Genomic DNA, 21,719 nt, shown 5'->3' with positions numbered 1-21,719 from the left:
CATTACATTGCTTCGTTTGGGAGCCTCACAGAACACAGCGCATTTGCTGGCCTGTCATTGTGCCTCTTAAGCTTAATGGCACTAGGGCAAATCTCAGCACTACATCTCATGAGGTCAGGCTGTTGTGTAGCTGATTACTATGTTGTATGGTATCTTTATGCCTTCTTTTAAGTAGGGATGCACATTCAGGATTTTTCATGGCCGATTCCGATACCGATTTTTTACAAGCAAACTGGCCGAGTCCGATACCGATTTCTGATTTTTAAAAAAAATCTATAATCAACAAACAAGAAAGAAGGAAAGTATGCATAAACAAGATGTAACTATATAGTTTTACAATCCAAAAACAATCAACACACATTCATTAAGATGTTTCTTAATCCACATTCAGTATTTTAGTTTTTAAATTTGGTTTTGAATTGAAAAAAGGTATTTACCAGTGAGACTAAATAAAAGTATGCTATATAAATACATTATTCCAAAATGTTAAAATCAAATAATGTTGGTGCGAATGAAACAAAGATGCAAACCGTTTCATTCATCTAATTAAAAATGGGTAATGATTCACATCTATATATTTTTACTTGAGCCAATGAAAAATAAATAACTATTGTCTCAAGTTAAAAAAATATAGATTTGAATCATTACCCTAATTTTTTTTTAATTGAATGAAACACTTTTTTTCAGTGTGCTACAGCAGGTGATTTTTAAATCAAATTAAGTCGATGTAATTTTAAGGTAAAATAAAAATAATCATCCTATACAGAACTGACGTTTACTTCTGGCTTTTCAAACGTGAATGCAAGTTCTACTTTAAAAAAAAAAAAAAGGCATTTCAGTTTTGTCGCAGTTTAGTCAGTTTCGTTTCTCATCCAACACGCGAGAAGTTGAGCTGAACATCCCTTCACTGTCTCTGCTTGTGCAGAGCGCGGACAGGTCCAGTATGCTCGCACAGATTCGGTGAGTGCTGGAAAGTGACTCTTATTTTGTGCATTCCGTTTCCTGCTATCTGTTCCTCGGACGTGTAGCTCTGCACTTCCAATGCTGAACAGCTTCCCGTGTCCTATGCAAAGATTTAGAAATACTTACACACAAATTACATAGCGAATGATTACAATGTAGTATGTGCAACGGGTTCACTTCCGGAAAAATCGTCCTAAAAAATACCAAAAAACCGGCCGATTGTCGATCGCGTATTTTAAGCAAAAACCGGTCAGTTCCGATTTATTTCCAGTTAACCGGTGCATCCCTACTTTTAAGCTTTACACAAGAAGCTATGTTGTGAGTATTATGGCCAGGTTTACTTAGTGGCACTTTTGATACTTATGTATCATCGTAAAGTGTTAATATGTACAGCATACAACAAAGAGATTGAACAAGTGCAAATGTTTTCATCTACAAGATGCAACATGAATTGAGCAGATCTGGTTGCTTTCTTTTGTAGGGCACCTGGAGCATTACACAAATGACCTGTTTTAATATTCTTTTGTAATCTGCCAAGATCCAAGATTCTAACTGAAAAAAAAAAAAAACTGTGTTCTTGTTCTTCTTTAAACTGTGTTCCATTAGCTCAATTGGTAGAGCATTGGGAGGTTGGGAGTTCAATTCCCCGGGAACACATGATAGATAAAAATTGATAGCCTGAATGTACTGTAAGTCGCTTTGGATAAAAGAGTCTGCTAAATGCAAAAATTTTAATTTAAATCAGCATTCGGTATTTTAGGGTAGGATGCATCTGTAATATGAAACCTGTTGTGTATCTAGTGGAGGGAAACCGGCCAGGAAATTGATACAGTATGCCAATGTCTTACAGTAAGAAAACAACAGAAAAGTAGGGCATTGTTTTTGTGTGGGATGTGCACAACTGTTATAACATCATATTGAAACTGGCAGGATATTCAAACGGTTGGTTTCATTACATTGACTTGACAGCCAGGAATTGGTCACATGGAAAGGACGATTTTAATGATAGGATTTTATTATTTTGACCTGAGAAATTGATGCAATAGCTAGATGTTATGCATGATTTAAATAGGATGCTGCTGGTAACATTGCAGGAATTTTGTAAATTTAAAAATAATTGTAAAAAAAAAAAAAAAAAAAAGTGTATATATATATACATATAAATATAATATAAATATATGTATATATAAAATATAATATTAATATATGTATATATAAAATGGAAAACAGTTATTTTGAAGTGTAATAATCTTTCACAATATTACTATTTTTACTGGACTTTCGATCAATTAAATAAAGTTATTTCACAAACCATTAATTTTGTGTGTTTCTATACATATTTTAATTAGTATCATTACTAGAAGAAAAAGGCTTATTAGACCAGCATGTGCTGATGTTTCATACATCCACATTAAAGTAAAAAATCTTTGCGGGTGCTATTCAGGTCATCTAGTCCACACCTATCAGCCTGCCAAAGTTTCTTAAAGGGAAAGCACACCTTCATTTATATCAAGTGTTCGGTTAACAAGTGATCCACCCTTTTACATGAGAAAACATGTTAGCAAAAATAAGATTCATCTTAACCACGTTTTAACCAAGTTAAAGTTTATTTTGTTTGTTTGTTGTTTGGAGTCTGTGCAGAGTCAGTCTAAAGATCTGCACTGTCTACATTCTCTTATCTTGACTCATCACTGACCCTTATTTCTGGAGACAGAGTCCTGTCCAAAGGCTTATGTCCAACAGAAACTGTTTTTGGACACGATGCACTTGAGTTTCAAGCACAGCAGCAGTAAACCTCCATGAATAATCTTTTCCCAGCACTCAATAGCTGCCCCGTTGTGTGCCTCCAGCTCCTTTTTTCATTATCATCTTCCACCGCCTTTCATACCCTCCGCTCTCCCTTTACTTATCAGTTTGTCTCTCTCCCACTCACTCCTTAAGAAGACATGTTACCTTGCTACCTTTTAAGTCGGCTCCTGGGCAGCTGGTGTTTGGTTTTAGTCTGAGTTGTGCTCTCTCTCCTCTGCTCTTCTGCAAACAGAGAAAGAGAATCCATACGAGGATGTAGATCCAATGAGGAGATGTCTGGCCAGAAATTCCCGCCTGTTACCCGAGAGGTCCCGGGACTCACTCAACAGGATGTGGACCTCCCAGGACAGGAAGTCCATTACACCTCCCCAGGTAGTTTCCTTGGCTGTGTAAGATAGTGATGATACAACCTGCTTTTTATTTAAACCAATGCTTTATATATGTGAACTAATTCACCATATTTTTTGTAACTTTAGTGAAATATTTTGCAACATATTGTAGTATATTTTTATGCACTTTTTAATTGTACGGATTTTGATTTACTATACATGTCTGCACCTTTTCGGTTTCTTATCCACTTCCCTCTCACCAGCTGCCCTCTAAACCGAGTAGTCAGTCTCTGCGGCTGCCAGGTCCTGCTGACAGGAAGAGCCAGCGCCCATCCCGCCTGTCTAAGAGGCACAGCCATGATGACATGCTGCTACTACCCCAGCGGGGCATGCCTTCCTCCCCCTGTGGCCTATTAGATGACAGCCTGAACCCTTCCACAGATACATTGGCCTCCCACAGGCAGAAACGAATCCCCAAGGTAAACAATGAGGATAGAATTAGAAGTATTTTGAAATTGTTAAAACGATTAATTTCAGTTTTATATTTCTATGGTTTAATTATTTGTTTTTCAACAACTCGCCTACCCCCCCCAGAGATGTCCAATCCTGCTCCTGGAGGGCCAATATCTTGTCTTTGCTCCAACCTGGAGGTTTCTTGTGAGTTTGAGGACATGGATTAGCTGATTCAGGTGTGTTTAATTAGGGTTGGAGCTAGACACTGCAGGTCGGTGGCCCTCCAGGAGCTGGTTTGGACACCCTTGCCCTTCCGCAACCTTAGTTTGAGAAACACTGCTTTAAAGTGAAAAAGAAATTGATTTCCAGATCCATATGCCTGGAATACAGGTGCTGGTCATATAATTATAATATCATCAAAAAGTTGATTTAGTTTACTAATTCTATTCAAAAAGTGAAACTTGTATATTATATTTATTCATTACACACAGACTGACGTATTTCAAATGTTTATTTCTTTTAATTTTGATGTTTATAAGTGACAACTGAGGAAAGTCCCAAATTCAGTATTCAGTATCAGTCTAGTTTTGTAGGCTGCACAATCATGGTGAAGACTGCTGATTTGACAGTTGTCCAAAAGACGACCATTGACACCTTGCACAAGGAGGGCAAGACACAAAAGGTCATTGCAAAAGAGGCTGGCTGTTCCCAGAGCTCTGTGTCCAAGCACATTAATAGAGAGGTGAAGGGAAGGAAAAGATGTGACAGAAAAAAGTGTACAAGCAATAGTGATATAACCGCACCCTGTGAAGGTGAGGATTGTGAAACAAAACCCATTCAAAAATGTGGGGGAGATTCACAAAGAGTGGACTGCAGCTAGAGTCAGTGCTTCAAGAACCACTACTCAAAGACATATGCAAGCCATGGGTTTCAGCTGTCGCATTCCTTGTTTCAAGCCACTCTTGAACAACAGACAGCATCAGAAGCGACTCGCTTCAAAAAGGACTGGACTGTTGCTGAGTAGGCCAAGGCTATGTGCTCTGGTGAAAGTAAATTTAGCATTTCCTTTGGATATCAGGGTTCCAGAGTCTGGAGGAAGAGAGGAGAGGCACACAATCCACGTTTCTTGAGGTCCAGTGTAAAGTTTCCACAGTCAGTGATGGTTTGCGGTCCCATGTCATCTGCTGGTGTTGGGCTACTGTGTTTTCTGGGGTCCAAGGTCAACACAGCTGTATACCAGGAAGTTTTATAGCACTTCATGCTTCCTGCTGCTGACCAACATTATGGAGATGCAGATTTCATTTTCCAACAGGACTTGGCCCCAGCACACAGTGCCAAAGCTTCCAGTACCAGGTTTAAGGACCATGGTATCCCTGTTCTTAATTGGCCAACAAACTCGCCTGACCTTAACCCCATAGAAAATCTATGGAGTATTGGGAAGAGGAAGATGCGATATGCCAGACCCAAGAATGCAGAGGAGCTGAAGGCCACTATCAGAGCAACCTGGGCTCTCATAACACCTGAGCAGTGCCACAGACTGATTGACTCCACGCCACACCGCATTGCTGCAGTAATTCAGGCAAAAGGAGCCCCAACTAAGTGTTGATTACTGTACACGCTCATACTTTTCATTTTTATACTTTTTAGTTGGCCAAGAGTTCTAAAAATAATTTCTTTGTCTTGGTCTTAATTTATATTCAAATTTTCTGAGATATGCATTGTGAAAAAGACATTATAATCAGTGAAACTATCTACACCGAGTGCGACACTGTGCAATGCAACACAATGAAATCCAAGCCAATAAACTAGACAGTTTTGCCAACATCAAGAGTAAACATTTGACTCTTCAGAACTAGGTGTAGCATACCAGTCTGCCTTCCAGCTACTTTTTCCCTCTACACCTGAGTTTTTTTTTTTTTAGGGAAAACACCTTCAACCACACAAAAAGAGAAAAACATGGAATCTATTGCTCAAGTTCACACCACTGTCAAGAATGGAAAAGAGCCCTGAAGGACTGAAAGATTTAGTTTCACTGTTTTTCCCTTTTCAAGACATTTTACAAGTTGCTATAGAGTGGACCCAGTGGCTTTCAGGAACTCACTGATAGCTAGAATCAATAACTTTCCCATCTGGATACAGCAACCCCTTAAAATATCATTTGCTTGATAACTTAATAACATTCCTGGATAAATGTATAGATAAGGGGTAGTTTTAAAAGTCACATTCAATTCCTTTTCCCCATCAGGTGGTGCAAAGAATAAACTCTATCTACTGTACGAAAAGAGGCAAGAAGAGGCTGAAGAAGCTTTCACTTTCAAACATAGAAACTGCGTCTCTAAGAGGTAAAGATTTTTACCATGATGTAACCTCTCAGAATGTGCCCAAGTTGTTTATGTTCAGACCAAAAATTTTTACCAGTTGACCCTTTGACATTAAACAACCCCTCTTCTCTGTTTGCAGATGACAACAGCGAGAGTGAAAGTGACTCTGATGACAGGTTCAAAGGTGAGGGATCAGCACATATGGCTTGAGTGGGCAATGTGTTTGAGTTGAGTGCAAACAACATCACACGACCCTGTGATTTGTCACAAGTAAATGTCAAAACTGAGCAAAAATGTATATACTATTATTATATTTCTATTTTGAATATGCTGCTATTTTATATAGCAGTGTTTTGAATTAGTTTTTGCTTTTGCTATTTTTATTAGTTTTAGCCATTTTTCATAAAATACTTAGTTGTTTTTTAATGCTTTATTTCAACTAAAGAAAATGATTAAATAATTTGTTTGATTTTTTGTGAACCATAACAAATCTGGACCTGAGCTTTAGATGAGACTAAGTGTTTTTTAATGATATAGCGTTACAATTATGTTCATGTAAAAGTGCATTTTCAATAAACATCATTTAACAATAACCATGTACACACAATATACAAACACAGTTATTTGACAATATATATGTTGCCTGTAACACTGTGTGGATTTGTTTTGTTTTTAACGCAGCACACACTCAGAGGTTACTGAAGCTGCAGTCTATGCTGCGACGTGCACCCAGTTACAGGACTCTGGAGCTGCAGTTGATCGAGTGGCAGGAAAGGGAACTCTTTGAGTACTTTGTGGTGGTCTCAATGAAGAAAAAGCCAACCAAAAACTCTTATACTCCAGAAGTCACATACCAGTTCCCTAAGGTGAATATTCTCTGTCAAAAGGGGAAGTTGCTTTTGTTTTACAGTTAAGATGCTACACAGCATTTGATGTCTCCAGACAGGTACTTGAAGTGGGATATACATCACTGTTTATTAAAAGATCCCTTTATCGACCTTCGTCTAGGGTTATTTCTTAGTTCTTAGAGTTGCTATCAAACACTTTCCTGAAATATGATATACAGGAAATCTACTTTTACATTGAGTGTTTTTTTTATTTAGATGGTAGAATGTAGTTGTTGAAATATAAAGCAATTGTTTTAAATAGTTTAAATAAAAGAGTTAATTATTTAATTAAATCCAGCCCAAGAAAGCATAAGAGAATTTCTTCAAAGGCCAAACATTTGAACAATAATGTAATTATGCAAATTAGAAACAAGGCTACAAATACAGCTTTGAACTCTTATCCTATTTGGGATACATATTGACAATAAGTGGAATAAGCAGGAAATCGTTGCCATAGCAATCATGTTTAGTTACAGAGATAGATTTAATTAGCTGAGATTTGCTTTAGCGATTGTGTTCCCTTGAGAGGCTGAAATATGTTTCAACCCGTTATTGTGCTTCTAAACTAGAACAGAGGGCCAACGGTGGTAGGAGTGGGGGGATTGACACCTTGCTGGGCAGAAAAATATTCTGTAAATACTTGACATAGTAATGAAGGTGTAAAGAGATACTATGAAGAGGCTGTGCAAATATATTAGATGGATTCCTCAACAGGTCTTTTCATCTGACCCTCACAGTTAGAGAGACTCACCAAGCAGATGAGGGAAGCTGAACAGAGACTCAAAGCTATCCCACAATTCTGCTTTCCAGATGCCAAAGACTGGAGCCCTGTGTCGGAATACAACAGGTATCACTGTTTTTCTATGAGATGCTCTTAATTAAAAATTCCGGCTGTTGCTGAAAAAAAAAGCCAATAATTATTTTTATGTTATGGCCGATGTTAAAAATCTGTACAATTGTGTCTAAAATAAAACACATAAAAAACAAAAAACAAAAAAACTATTCAATCAAGTTCCCAGCATAATGATGTGCAGTATGCAGTATGATATAATTATATTCTTGATATAAAAGTTGAGTAAATCATCTAAAAATAGGCAGAAATGAGTGCCCAAAATTAAATATCCACTATCATCTGATATATCCAATATCAGCTGATACTAATATTAAAAATAAAAAAAAAGAACAAAAAATGTAATGCTGTAATTGTAAAGCAAGTGTACAAAAGTAGCACATGTGGCTTTGGTCACATTTGGTGGAAAATAGGCTCCACTCACAAGCAATTTTAGAGTTTTGTTGGAATTGAACTTCCATCAAGACAATTACAACCACATTGTTTTTTTTGGGTCATAGAAACAACACTATCACACAATCAGTACATCAACTGAATATTTTTCTGTTTTTTTTAACGTAAGTATTCACGATCAAATACCCCATGTCATAAACTCTCAGTAATTACTTTGGTTTTCTTGCAAACATCTTAGCTGCCTGATAAAGGCAATGGGTACACCTCAAAGGCAAAGTCATCAGTCTCAAGAGCATTTCCTCTCAAGTGGTTTTAAACATTTTTTCTACTTATCACCTGATCTACATGGGGGTTTGGGGACTAATGATGGCTGACTTTGATTTGCTGCAGTGAGACCTTCTCTTTCATGCTCACCGGAGAAGATGGCAGTAGACGCTTTGGGTATTGTAGACGGCTTCTGGTGAGTTTCTTTCTTCCATCACTGATTCTTTTCTTGCTTCCTTTGTTTATGTTAGTACAACCATATGAATACTGTATATTGCATCACACATTGTAATTAAAGGGCAAGCATATGGATAGAGGTTTTGGTCAGTCACTTGAGTGAATGTTTGGTTTGCTCTCTTTTTTTGTGCTCAAAGAGAAACAGATTCTCGTAAACGTGTCTCCTCGGGTTTAATGAGAGTTTCTCAGGAGACGAATGGAAATGCAAACCACCAAAGGATGTCATTGTACCGTAAGATTAGGTCATATATTAGTGTGCCTTGAGTTTCTTGTGTTTGGCTGTTGTGAGGAATTGCATGTTTCATGGGTTTTATTTGTGAATGTGCAGTTAGGAATGTGCTGCCTTTTCTGTACATTGGTGGTATACGTTATACATGATAGGTTTTGCATTAAAATGCATGTTAATGGTTATGTGTGGTTTGTTTCTTACATCTAAACATTTGTTCTAAAGTTAAAAGAAGAGAAATGTGTCATCGATATGCTCTAGTAGTAACTAATATGACTGCTGATGCTTGTTCAGAACTTTCTTTTTGTAGATGTGGCCTTTTGTTGTTAAGTTTTAGATTTAGAGTGATTCAGTATTGACTTGTGAGATTTCTTGAGCTTCTATTCTTTCTCAGCTCATCTTTTTGAGCTCTGAATGGCCCAGTGGAGAGAGAAGTGTTGACTATGTTCCCTGCAGGGAGGAAGTCCAGGGGCTGGCATGAGGGCGACATTCCTGAGGATTTGAACCCAGCTCCACATGCTTGAATTAATCATCCATTTGTAAAAAGGCAGCAGAGGAGAATTGCTTACCTAATATGGACAAGAGGAATGGGGATTCTTTGTGTTTGTGTGCTTTGAGAGACACTAACCTGGTTGGACTCCTAGAAAATAGCCAGACTTTCGATTGTTTAGTGAATTGCATGTGACAACTCATTCATTTTGTGGAACTGCACCTGTGCTGTGTTTACATTGGACACTCTGTATCCATTTTCAAAACTTCCATCCATTTTACACTCAAGCCATGCACTATTTCATGTATTTAACCACGGTTATGGACTGAATAAGAAACTAATAGTTCATGAAATATAGCATTGAATTGAAATATTTAAAATATTGTTTCAAAGTTTGTGATCAGCAAAATGATAATAACAAGAAATAATTATTGAGAACCAAATCAGTATATTAGAATGATTTCTGTAGGGTTGTGTGACATTGAAGACTGGAGTGATTGATGCATCTTTGAATAGCAGTAATACATTACATTTTAAAATGTTTAAAAAAACATTTTATGTTTTAAGAGAAATCTTACAGGCCCCAAACGTTTTAATTGTCCGCTAGATGATAAAACGCATAAAATAATCTCATATACTTATGTCAAGGGGCCAAAGCCATATCTAATAACCAGAATATCATTGAGACTTTTGACTGGGCTCTCATCCACCCAAAACACTGTTGCAACTGCATAGCAACACTCTAAAAAAGAATTTGGATCATCTTAGAGAGCGACAATATAGAAATTCTGCATATGCAAGCAACACCGAAATCTGGTTTCTTCTTCATTTCGCCTCCTACTGATGTGATTTAGTAGCTTGTGCATTTACTGCAATCACCTGGATGCTTTCATGTGTTGCGAACCCCCAAGTTACTTCATGTGTGTGATTTAATTGCTTGTGTAATCTTTTCCCTGCACCTGCAGCCGAGTGGGAAAGGGCCTCGCCTTCCTGAAGTGTATTGTGTCATCAGCCGACTGGGCTGTTTCAACCTGTTTTCCAAGGTGAGCTCAGGTTTGCTCACACACACACACACACCGTCTCTCAGGCTGTCAGGCATGGGCACAGATGGAGCAAGGCTTGTGTTGGCATTGAGGAACATCCAGTTTACATCTGCATTTCTCCCTGACCTATTAAACCACTATTATTTCTTTCACCTAAACCTTTCACTCATGGGAAAGTGAGAAAGAAGTATAAAACCATGCTCGATCCAACCTTGGTTATCATAATATTCCATGGAAATCTAATCTGCATGTTTTTGTCAATCTTAAAAAAATAACTCATGTAGGCGATGAAAACCATGACTTGCTAGTGACAGGTTAGAATTCCAGAGACTTCCACACTCATCTAAGAAAGGAAACAAAGAAACAGACCGCATGAAATAAATCGCTGTTCTGCAGTGCATGAAGTCAGTAGCAGTGGCACAATCTACTCTACATGTGAATGCCTGTTAACCATGTTGTTCTCTGTTAACAAATTCAGCATTAATTTATTACAGATCCTTGATGAAGTGGAGAGGAGGAGAGGGATTTCGGCTGCTCTGGTGTATCCTTTCATGAGGAGTGTGATGGAATCTCCTTTCCCAGCACCGGGCAAAACCATTAAAGTCAAAACCTTCCTGCCTGGAGCAGGAAATGAGGTTAGATCCTTTCTTCATATAAATCAGACTGCTGTGTTATCTGCGGTAGATTTAAAATAAGTTTATTCATCGCTCATTGAAACAAATGTAACATACTCTATATATATATATGAGTTATGAATCCTTAAAGGAATAGTTCACCCCCAAATTTTTATTTTGTTATTATTTACCTACCTTCATGTCATTTCAAACCTGAACAAGTTTCTTTCTTATGTTGAACACAAAAGAAGATATTTTGAAGAAGCAGTCAGTTGTTGGTCCCCATTGACTTCTGTAGTTTGATTACCAGAATTCTTTAAAATATCTTCTTCTTTTAAACCATACATCAATGGGAAGCTTATTTATTTTTATTTATTTATTTTAAATCTCAATTTAAAAGAACACTTAAGACTGGTTTTGTGATCCAGTGTCACATATATTACACTTTTTTTAAACTGCATGTATAGGGGGAGAAGATATTGGCCAGTAGTAAAATTTTTAATTTCCATCTTATCAACATTGATATTGCTCCTTGGAGTAATGCCCAGTGTTTTATTTTCCTCAGGTTATTGAGTTACGAAGGCCCATGGACTCCAGACTAGAGCATGTGGACTTTGAAAGTCTGTTCAACTGCCTGAGTGTCCGACAGGTGGTACGTGTTTTTGCCTCTCTGTTGCTGGAACGAAGAGTCATCTTTGTGGCTGACAAGCTGAGGTGAGACACCCTTGTGTGTTAGCTCAAGTGCCTGAGTTATCATGCATCTGCAGCTTTTGAGCCAATGAATATGAACTGTCAAATGTAGGCAGCTTATCATCTCATGTAACACACTCTTCATTCCCATGAGAAAGTTCTTGCTTTTTCAGACCAAACATGGTCAAGCAGTCCTCCCAAACGGAGCTGGGTTTCTAAGACAAGCTGACCACTGTGACAACAGCAGTCTGAGTGTGGCCTAACAGCAGATGTTCTCAATAACCCCTTGCTTTACTGATGTGCAATGTCATTTCCAGTTTTCCATCTACTCATTCAGAGCCCGTTAAATAACATCTGCTACAAATGAAAGATTTTTATCTTTTTGGGTCATGCTTTTTCTCCTCCTGTTGGTTGTTGTAGTCTCTGCTTTTCTGATCTATTCCTTTCCCAGATTCTCAAGTCAGAAACTCCTCATCACAGTATAAGAGGACGGAGTTTAGGAAAACATCATTCCGTATTTGTCTATGACCGTAGGGATTCTGAATGGAATACCAATCATAGTATTGGTCCGAATGTTCCAGCCAATATATCTTGGCTTATCTGGGCAGAAAATAACTGTTTTCGGGCCCAGTTCAGTTTTGTGTGTCAGTGTCCAACCAGTGCAGTTGTTAAATAGCAGCTTTCTACTGCGGTTTTGGTTAAAGGGTGACCCAATAGCTGCTCCATGCAGGCCACTGCTAAATTAATCTAAATCTATTTTGACCCCACCCTCTAACACTGGGCTGAACTCCCAGGAGTCCCCGCTGATCTAAATGCAGAAGTGGGTCAGGGCAGAGACAGGGCTTTGGTTCTGTTAGGGACGTTATGGTCCCCGGAGGTTTCGGCAACCCCCCTCCGAGCCTTCGTGCTTGGTCACAGAAGCTTGTGGCCGGGCACAGGGGGTCATTAGGGAGTAGGTTATTTGTGAAAGCTTAATCTCCACAAATCATCAGACAGTTTAAACAAACAGCAGCGGGGTATGTGTGGTGGGCAGTTACTGTGAAGGAAGGAATGCACTTCCTGTGTGTGTGACTGCGTGTGTTTCTCTCCTCTAATCAGTGGCCATATTGTAACAGGGTGACAGATGTTACTTAATGTTACAAATTTACATGACGCACTTTAAAAGTGCGATTGAAACTTTTTTTTTTAAGTCACTTAAACGCGTTAGTCTGACTGAAATCATACCAGTTTGGTTTTCGCAAACTAAAGTCAAACTAAAAATTAGGGATGCACTGATCATAAACATTCATAGTCAATTTCGAACTTTCTGAAAATGACGCTACATAAAACACAAAGCAACAGATGGGCTTAATGAAAATGTAAATTCACTCTTTTTCAGTAGATGCCGCTTATAAAACGGCAGCAATATAGCTATAACAAAGACTATTATGCTGATGTAAAATAAAAATAAAATTCTATCTTTTCTTGTTTTAGAAATATATTCATGTAACCACCCCCCCATTCACTATTTAGAATTTTAAAATAAATGTATTATTATGAGTATATTAAAATGCTAACAATATATAAAACCAATAAATATTTTTTTTCTTATTTGTACCCCTCAAACATTGCTTCTGTTTGTTCAGCAGTTTCTGTTTATACAAAAAAAATAGCAGAAATACTGGGGGAAATATCTTGCCTTAAATACTGGGCCTTCGAGTCAAAACGGTTGAGAACCACTGCATTAATCAGATAACAGTTGGTCTCTCTCAGTTGGTGCTTGCTCGATTGTTAACTCATGTGAACGTACTAAGTGTTATTGACCTAGCTTGTGTTGAAACCTTTCCTTTGCCCTCTGCTTCTTCCCACATGGTACACAAATGGTTTTAGAATATTTGACTCAGAATAGCAAACCATGCTTTTTCTTTGAACAAAAGCTGTAGTTCTGTGTTGTCGCTCAAAGTACGCTTTTCAAAACCCACTCTTTGTGAATGGCTTTGAATCACACCCATTATCATAATAGATAGAGCTCTGGTTACAACATAATATGCTGTTAAGCCAAGTATTGACATTCCATGGGCTTGGCTCTGTTCAAAACAGGATAGGTGGATTGATGGGATTTGGTCCAGGCCTAGCTGTGTTGCCCAGCAACCTTAGGTGGATTATGGGCAGCGCTAGGCTAAGGTAGAAAAGTCTCCTTTCTCCCACATCAAGGACATTGCTGCGGCTCTCTTGGGACAAGGCCACTGCAGTCCCATTCCAAAAAATGTCTGCCAACAGTGTGTGATGTATGCTTCTGTAGCATATAACATATATCTGCTGCTCAGGATCAGGCAGAAAGAAAACTCACTCCATGTTAGGAATGCTTTCCTTGGGATTTCATGAGTGTTTGTTTTAACCCTTTCCACACTGAAGCTTAAGCCATTCTATTTCTCGTGGCACTGAAAGTAATTGTTCTCGACTCACAAACTTTTCCATTAACTTCGTGATTGTCTAGGGAGCTCTTCCTTCCAAACTAGACACTGATATTCAATCAGGCTGACGAGCAAGATCCTTCCTGTGGGGGGTCGAGCAGCTTTGATGGTTAATGAAGTAAATGTATTACCCAATATTATGTTGAAGTACTGTATAAACAATAATACACTAATTTCAATTTTTTGCTGCTACTAAAGTTTCTGTATAATGATATGCATTTTGTGTAGTTCTAAAATCAATATCAGGAAGGAGTTAAACGCTCCAATGCCTTGCCTGGTTTTGTCATTTCTAAATTGCTTCCTTTTCTTGGGTACATTGTGCGTGCATATTTTTGTGTAGCTATAGACGTCTTCCTGTAGTAAGTGAGTAAGTGACTGTTGTTGTTGAATCAGAGCACAGAGAGGCAGGTGGTAAAATGTTTTGTGTCTCAGACGAGATGAAAAGAAAAGAAAAGGAGACGGAAAGCCTTTAGGCAAATGTTATGTAGTATCGCCAAGCTGGCCAGAGACTTTTGTGTGGCTAGTTTCTGTAGTAAACAAGCCAAAAAACATGAAGATTGAAGAGCTCGACTCAACAGAGGTTTTTCATTTCTTCTTTTTTCTCTTTCTGTTCTTTTATTGTCACAGCAACATGTTTCAGTATATTGCATAATGATGGGAACATAGACTTTACATTTTTTTTGCTTTGTGTTATTGCTCTTACATTCACATACTGCATGTCACCACTGGTTAAAGATGCAGAAGCTCATATTAAATATATAACATAACTCTCTAATCTCTTTTCCTAAATGCAAGCCAGCCAGCCATCCGACATTCCCATATGCAGTATTGTTGAGAATCTGTCCAATTCCGTTTGGCTGGTTAAATGAAAGCATATGCATTTTTTCTCTGATTAAGATCTTGAATTTTCACCCTTAAGCTGCTTCTGTTGCAAATTATTCTATTTAAGGCTAGCTCAAATAACAAACACCAAATTCCATCAGCTATTGAGTTCTGCTGAATCAGTGTCTTATTTTAATAATATTTTTACATTTAGTCATTTAGCCAACGCTTTTATCCAAAGCAACTTACAAATGAGATCAATAGAAGCAATCAAAAGCAAAAATATGTAAGTGCTCTGACAAGTCTGTTAGCTTAACGCAGTACACATAGCAAGGTTTCTTTAAATAACAATAAAACAAGTCAAATATAAAAAGAATAGAGAATGCTAATGTTAGAGGGTCATTTTCTTTCTTCTAATAAATAAAAAAAAGTTCAGTTCAGTTATTTTAGCACTTTAGCAATATCAACTTTAGTTTTTCATCTGATTTCATCTTTTTATTATTGTCAAACGTCACTGTCAAACGATTAATCACATTCAAAATAAGTTTTTGTTTACATATTATGTGTATGTGCTGTGTATATTTATTATGTATATATAAAAGCACACACATGTAGTATATATGTAGAAAATATTTACATGTGTATATATTTTTATTCTAATAATTTATATATTGTATAAATATATTATATTTATTATATAAAATATATTATATATATTATTTTGAATGTGATTGTTTGACAGCAATAATAAATTATGAAATCAGATGAAAAGCTAAAGTTGATATTGCTTAAGTACTAAAATAACTGAACTATATATATATATATATATATATATATATATATATATATATATATATATATATATATATATATATATACACATACATACATACACGCACACACAAATCTACTAAGTACACATATATCAAAACAAAAATTTAATTTTTGATGTGATTAATCATGACTAATTCACTTGATTTTTATAATAATCAATTTTATAATAATATATAATAAATTATATATTTAGATTTAGATTTAGTTAACAGTAACTAGTGAAAGAAGTGTACATCTTTTTATATGTAATTATTATTAATTTTTATCTTTTTCGGAATGTTCTTGCTATCTGATTAGTTTATGTTCTCACATGAACTTCTAATAGGCCTTATGATAAAAAAGACAATATAATAGCCGTTATATCTTTTTATTCCTGTCAGATAAAGGATGCCGTGTAAATGATATTTCCTTTGGTTGAGTATGTTTGATATGACTTTGTGTGTGTGCGCATTCCAGCTCTGTCTGACAGCCCAGACATGAGTCAGTTACAGTAGCTAGCAGCAGTTTTCAACCCTCTCTCTGTGTTGGAGGATTTGGGCAGCACAGAACAGTGTTTGGACTGGTCTGAAGTTCTGTCTTTATCTTTTCCCATGGCCTCAGTTATGCTGACATTCCAGGTATCCGCTATCAGAATCTGCCTGTCTTGCCTGTGGCTAGGTTTTAAAAGTCTGCCTCTCTGTTCCCAGTGTGAACATGCCAAAATGCAGGATGTAGAATCTCACACACACAGACCTTCAGACACCACCAACCTAGAGTGTTTTGAGCACAGGCCGTGAATTTATATATTTTGATTTTGATTAAAAATGCTAACTACTAATTGCTTGTGCTAATTTGTGAATATGCATTTTTTTCAGACCTGGAGCTTATATATTTTGATAGAAATTATTTAAATTATATATTCTAATTATATGACCAGCACCTGTACGCATGAGAGTCAGAATTCAAGCAGATAGTTTATATCTTGCAATTTTACGTTTTTCTTTTTTTCTGAATTGCTAAAAAAGTCTGAATTATAAGATGTAAACTCATAATTCCAAGAAAAAAATCTTACGAGACAAAACATTGCAGTTACTTTTTACATTTTTTCATTCTGCGGCGAACACAGGCATTTGTTTTGCGTCTTACAAAATAGATGAGCAGTCTTGAAGCTGCAATTCTGTTTAGTTTATTGTCAACATACCAAATTTTATCTCTGGGTTCAGTCCTGATCCATTCTAATTCATTGCTGGAGTGTGTTTCCGATGGTTTATTTTCTCAGCCTCTGTATATGTGGGCTCATGTGGTGGATTGGGACAGAAAGAGATGAGAACAAGAGAAAGGAGGGTCAGCCACTATCAACAAGATGAGGACCGTGAGAAGGCCACTGTGCTATTAGCCTTAGCTGTAACATCTCGCGCCTGCTTTAACGTCACTGAGTCATTTAAGGCTCTGAGGAGCGTGATCTGCAACTGTGTTGTGTGAATGAGAACGAGCGTGTGGTTACAGAGTGGTAGAAGATACCCTGAAGATACGAAGACTTACATGCAGCCTGTTCCACATACAATGACCAGTGTGGCTGATTAACCATTTGAGTACAAGCCACACAGAAAACCAGACTGACTTTATGATTGTCTTGTGGGGACATTTTATTCTTTTTGTTGGAACATTGCTAGTGATTTACTGGTAAAGTTTTGACAGCTGCAGTGTAAGTGCAGTGCAGGGATTGCTTCTTCATAAAACAGTAGATTTCTGTGTATGATTTTTGTTTGTTTATAAATTGAGGTGTAAGTAAAGGTGTTAAGGTGTAATTATTTTCAGTGGTTTTAGCATATTTAGCTTCTCCCCTTTGCTACATAGTGTTTGAGTGCGTAAAGATGTAGCAACACATCATGTGATTTCTGTGAATTCATGTACACTACAGTTCAAAGGTTTGGGGTTTGATAACTTTTTAATGTTTTTGAAATAATTTGTATGCTCTTCAATCAACTCATCGATACAGTTAAAACAGTAATATTGTGAAAAATCATCATTACTGCAGTCGTCATTGTCGCATGATCCTACAGAAATAATTCTGATATGCTGATTTGCTGCTTCAGAAACATTTATTATCAGTGTTGCGTAATATTTTTGTGGAAATCGTGTTTTTTTTTTATAAATAAAACTTTTATACCAACTGCATTTATTATAAATGTATTTCTAACTTCTTGTAGCTGTCAATTCAATGCATCCCCGGTGAAAATAATTATTCATTTCTAAAAACCCTAAACTTTTGCACAGTAGTGTGGTGGCAAAATCATGTCAAGCAGACCATTTGATAAGACACAAACCTTCTAAAATGTATACATTAGACGATAGAATATGTAGTTTAAATATAAATAGACAGGATATAATACACCATTTATAAGAAATGATCATATCAGTGATTTTTATGACCTTTTATGATCATTCCAAGCTATCATTATCTCCAGAGGGTTTTATGTAACTGGTGTCTCGAATGCCACTGTCACAATGCAAAAAATATTAGAGGAGATCATTGGAATAGCACCGCCACTGGCTATTTTCTTGTGTTGCTCTCATAATGTCAGATTCCATTGTCCCCTTGCTAAGGCCAAAATAAACTGGAAAATCGGGGCTCAATATACTTTTTCCAGAACAGGATTTGCTAAAAAAGCATGTGAGATTTTGTAAAAGCTTGGTGATTGACTGTGCCTTTCTCTTTCCCTACAGTACTCTTTCCAGCTGTGTTCATGCGGTGGTGGCTTTGCTCTACCCGTTCTCCTGGCAGCACACCTTCATCCCTGTGCTGCCCACCTCCATGGTGGACATCGTCTGCTGTCCCACACCCTTCCTAGTCGGGATTCTGTCCAGCTCACTGCCAAAGCTCAAGGAGCTGCCAGTGGAGGAGGTACTTGATATCTCTTGTCACTAACTCCCAGCTATGATGTTGTCACCCATCTTGTTTGTTGTAATAGGATACTTTGTCAGTTATGTACAACATGTGCTTGGTTTTGTACCCGTTGTGGTGGGAGGAGCAAGCGACAGACACAGTGGGGTTGGCCTCAGGCCTCGGAGAGGCTTTTATTAACAGAAAATAACAAAAATAGGGAATAAAAGTTTCCAAAGGGGAAGAGTGTTAAAAATAAACAGGGGATCTGGTGTCCTCGTCGTGCTGCGGGGTTCATGTAGGTGGGGCAGTGTTCAGGAAGGAAGGGTCCAGGTAAGGGGCGGAGTCCGGCGGCCATTACACGCTCTCCTCTTCGGTCCGGGGCACGAGGGGTGGCGACTTCTTCCAGCGGCTGCATCCTTCTCACTGGCCGTTGCGCTTGAAGGGACTAGACAGCCCAGCATCCTGGCCCGACAGCCGTGTAACGGGTTCGGTTCTCGTCCGGACTGCGGGTCGGGCAGCTCACACCTCTACGCACCCTTCCTGGACCCACGAGGACACTAGCATGCATGCAAGGGGAAGACACTGTTTTCTGAAGGAAAGGCGTGCTCGGCATTTAAATGGCAGTGGTGATGAGGCTCCATTTGCGTCAGGTGTGCCCCATCACACGCCACCAGCACTGGCTCTTACAGCCCCCCACACCCCCCCTCACGTGCCCACTCCTGTCGAGAGCCTGGCGAAGGGCAGCGATTAATGAGATTGGGTGACGATGATAATTAGGGGCGGGGGGGCAGTCGACTCGTCACACCGTCTAAATGAAACTGGTTTGACTGATAAACAGTCATTAGATCCAGGGAGAGAACAATTCATAGCCACATAGACTTACTTTTTATTTCAAAGATTCAAGCATTTTCCTAGCTCTTGGAGGCTCTTATTCTGCGAGATGTTTTCCCTGATCATGACTTTGAATTCCTGTGAATATAGTCACATTGGCAGCTTTCACTCTAATTATCTGCCCTGAACACTGAACCCTTATGTAGTAGAATATGGGGCTAAAGTCGTATATACCCAGATTCAGAAAACTGAGTGAGAAACATACTAAGTATAATAAAATGAACAGAACGTGGGCCAATTTTTGTGTATGAGCCTTAAATGTGGCGTCAGCTTCATAAGCCTAGCTCAGCATTCCTGGCCAGGCTGTTGCCTTTCTCCCTTCTAAACTTTCCCAACCGGGCGAGTGTTGTTGTTCCCAGCTGCCCATGGGACACTGCCAGCTTGGCCACAGGGCTGAAGGATGGTCCCTACTGAGTGTTTGGCATTTAATGCCTTTGGCAGAAGGCATCTTTAGTACTTTTTGGACACAAGTGCACTTGTAATGGTCATAAGGGTTGACCCTTTGCAGTGAAGACATCTGGAAGCACACCAAATTGTGCTGCTTGACGTTGTTAACACTGCAATATGTTAACAATATGTCAGGCTCCATCTGTTGTGGATCAACTTCTGGAAATGCTGTGACGTACGAACCTCCCAAAACAATTGAATGCACTGTGATTAAACCGAATGATGCTACTTAATGTTTAAGATCTGTTTCTCTTTACGTTTCAGGCTTTAATGGTCGATCTTGGAGCGGACCGCTTCATCAGACAGGTTCGTCTGCCCGCAAAAGTTTGACAAACTCTCCCATGGCTCTAGCGCAGCTGATTGCGTGTCGTCGTTAAGATCTGAGAACAGCCGTAATACAAACAAGCTGGCTGTGTCATGTTATGAATCACTGAACGTTGTTACAATGTTAATCTTCATTCTCTTCCTGTATACAGATGGATGACGAGGCCTCTCTATTACCACGCAAACTGCAAGCTGCTCTGGAGCAGTCTCTCGAACAGAGGAATGACATCATCAGTCAAGACTCCGACAGCGAATCAGATGAAGGTGAAAAGCCTGACATTGTGGCTTTGACTATCTGTGCATCATGAAACATGCTCTGACTGTAAAGCACAACATCTGGCTTCACTGCATTTAATTTCCTATTCAAACCCTTTGTTGTTTATCCACCATTCAAATATTTCAGATTTTTTTCATTGATGCATAATAAAATATAAAAGGCTAGTTTAGTTGCCCTAGCATATTTACTAATTATCGTCTGTGTTATTTCGCAGAGTGCACCACCTCTTTGAACAGTGTGGTATCAGAGGCCTTCATCCGCTTTTTCCTGGAGACTGTTGGCCACTATTCGCTGTTTCTTACCCAGGGCGAAAGAGGGGAGCGCATCTTCCAGCGCGAAGCCTTCCGCAAGTCGGTGGCTTCTAAGAGCATCCGCCGGTTCCTGGGGGTCTTCATGGAGTCTCAGATGTTTGCTGGATTCATCCAGGATAGGGAGATGAGGAAGTGTAGGGCCAAAGGTAAACCATGCTTGGTCAACTGTCATGGTGTCCTGTGAGCATCAGGCTCATATAATGCTAATGTGAAACAATGGAGGCAGTTTTGATCTTTACTGCCACCTTCTGGTGACCAAAAACGATGATTTTTGTGATGGACATTATTAATCTATGATCTATTGCTATTAATGTATTTGTATTCTTTGTTATTGTTTATTTAATTGATTAATTTCTTAAACAGGTCTGTTTGAGCAGAGGGTGGAACAGTATCTGGAGGAGTTACCAGACACTGAACAGAGTGGAGTCAACAAGTTTCTGAAGGGTTTAGGTGAGTATAGTACAGCAGTTATGCGACATATGTACTACCCGTCAAACTTTTGGAAATATGACATATTTTTTATTGCTTTGGAAGTCTCTTATGCTCCACAGGGCTGGATTTATTTGATCAGAAATATTAAAAGCAGTAATATTATGGCATTGTCCTTCAGAAACCATTCTAATATGATGAATTGGTGCTCAAGAAACATTTCTTTTTATTATTAATGTTGAAAAAAGTTGTGCAATGAAGACTGAAGTGATGGTTGCTAAAAATTCTATTTTGGCATAATGGGAATAATTTATATTTTAAAGTATATTAAAATATTTGAAACAGTACTTTTAAAATTGAAATAATATTTCACAATATTGCTGTTTTTACTGTGCTTTCGAGCCAATAAATGCAGTCTTGGTGTGTGTAAGAGACTTATTACAGAAACATTAAAAAATCTTAAATGTTCCAAACTTTTGTCTGGTAGTTGACATAT

The 21,719-nt window shown here is 38.2% G+C and overlaps 1 protein-coding gene across 2 annotated transcripts in view; it reads left to right on the top strand.

Annotated features, from left to right (window-relative positions):
* The window catches only part of dennd2b (DENN domain containing 2B), a 52,503-nt gene that overhangs the window by 30,206 nt on the left and 578 nt on the right, over positions 1-21,719 (top strand). For both annotated transcript variants that reach the window (XM_052559982.1, XM_052559981.1), the window contains exons 5-19: positions 3,005-3,144; positions 3,365-3,580; positions 5,800-5,896; positions 6,015-6,059; positions 6,557-6,741; positions 7,500-7,609; positions 8,396-8,465; positions 10,188-10,265; positions 10,760-10,900; positions 11,445-11,593; positions 18,385-18,562; positions 20,147-20,188; positions 20,359-20,470; positions 20,698-20,940; positions 21,158-21,244. In XM_052559982.1, the coding sequence (XP_052415942.1) occupies positions 3,005-3,144; positions 3,365-3,580; positions 5,800-5,896; positions 6,015-6,059; positions 6,557-6,741; positions 7,500-7,609; positions 8,396-8,465; positions 10,188-10,265; positions 10,760-10,900; positions 11,445-11,593; positions 18,385-18,562; positions 20,147-20,188; positions 20,359-20,470; positions 20,698-20,940; positions 21,158-21,244 (1,893 nt within the window). The remainder of the gene's footprint in view (positions 1-3,004; positions 3,145-3,364; positions 3,581-5,799; positions 5,897-6,014; positions 6,060-6,556; positions 6,742-7,499; positions 7,610-8,395; positions 8,466-10,187; positions 10,266-10,759; positions 10,901-11,444; positions 11,594-18,384; positions 18,563-20,146; positions 20,189-20,358; positions 20,471-20,697; positions 20,941-21,157; positions 21,245-21,719) is intronic.

This window comes from Carassius gibelio, chromosome B7 (assembly GCF_023724105.1).
Source record: "Carassius gibelio isolate Cgi1373 ecotype wild population from Czech Republic chromosome B7, carGib1.2-hapl.c, whole genome shotgun sequence".
NCBI classification, from domain to species: Eukaryota; Metazoa; Chordata; class Actinopteri; order Cypriniformes; family Cyprinidae; genus Carassius; species Carassius gibelio.
This window is presented reverse-complemented; position numbering and strand designations above follow the sequence as displayed.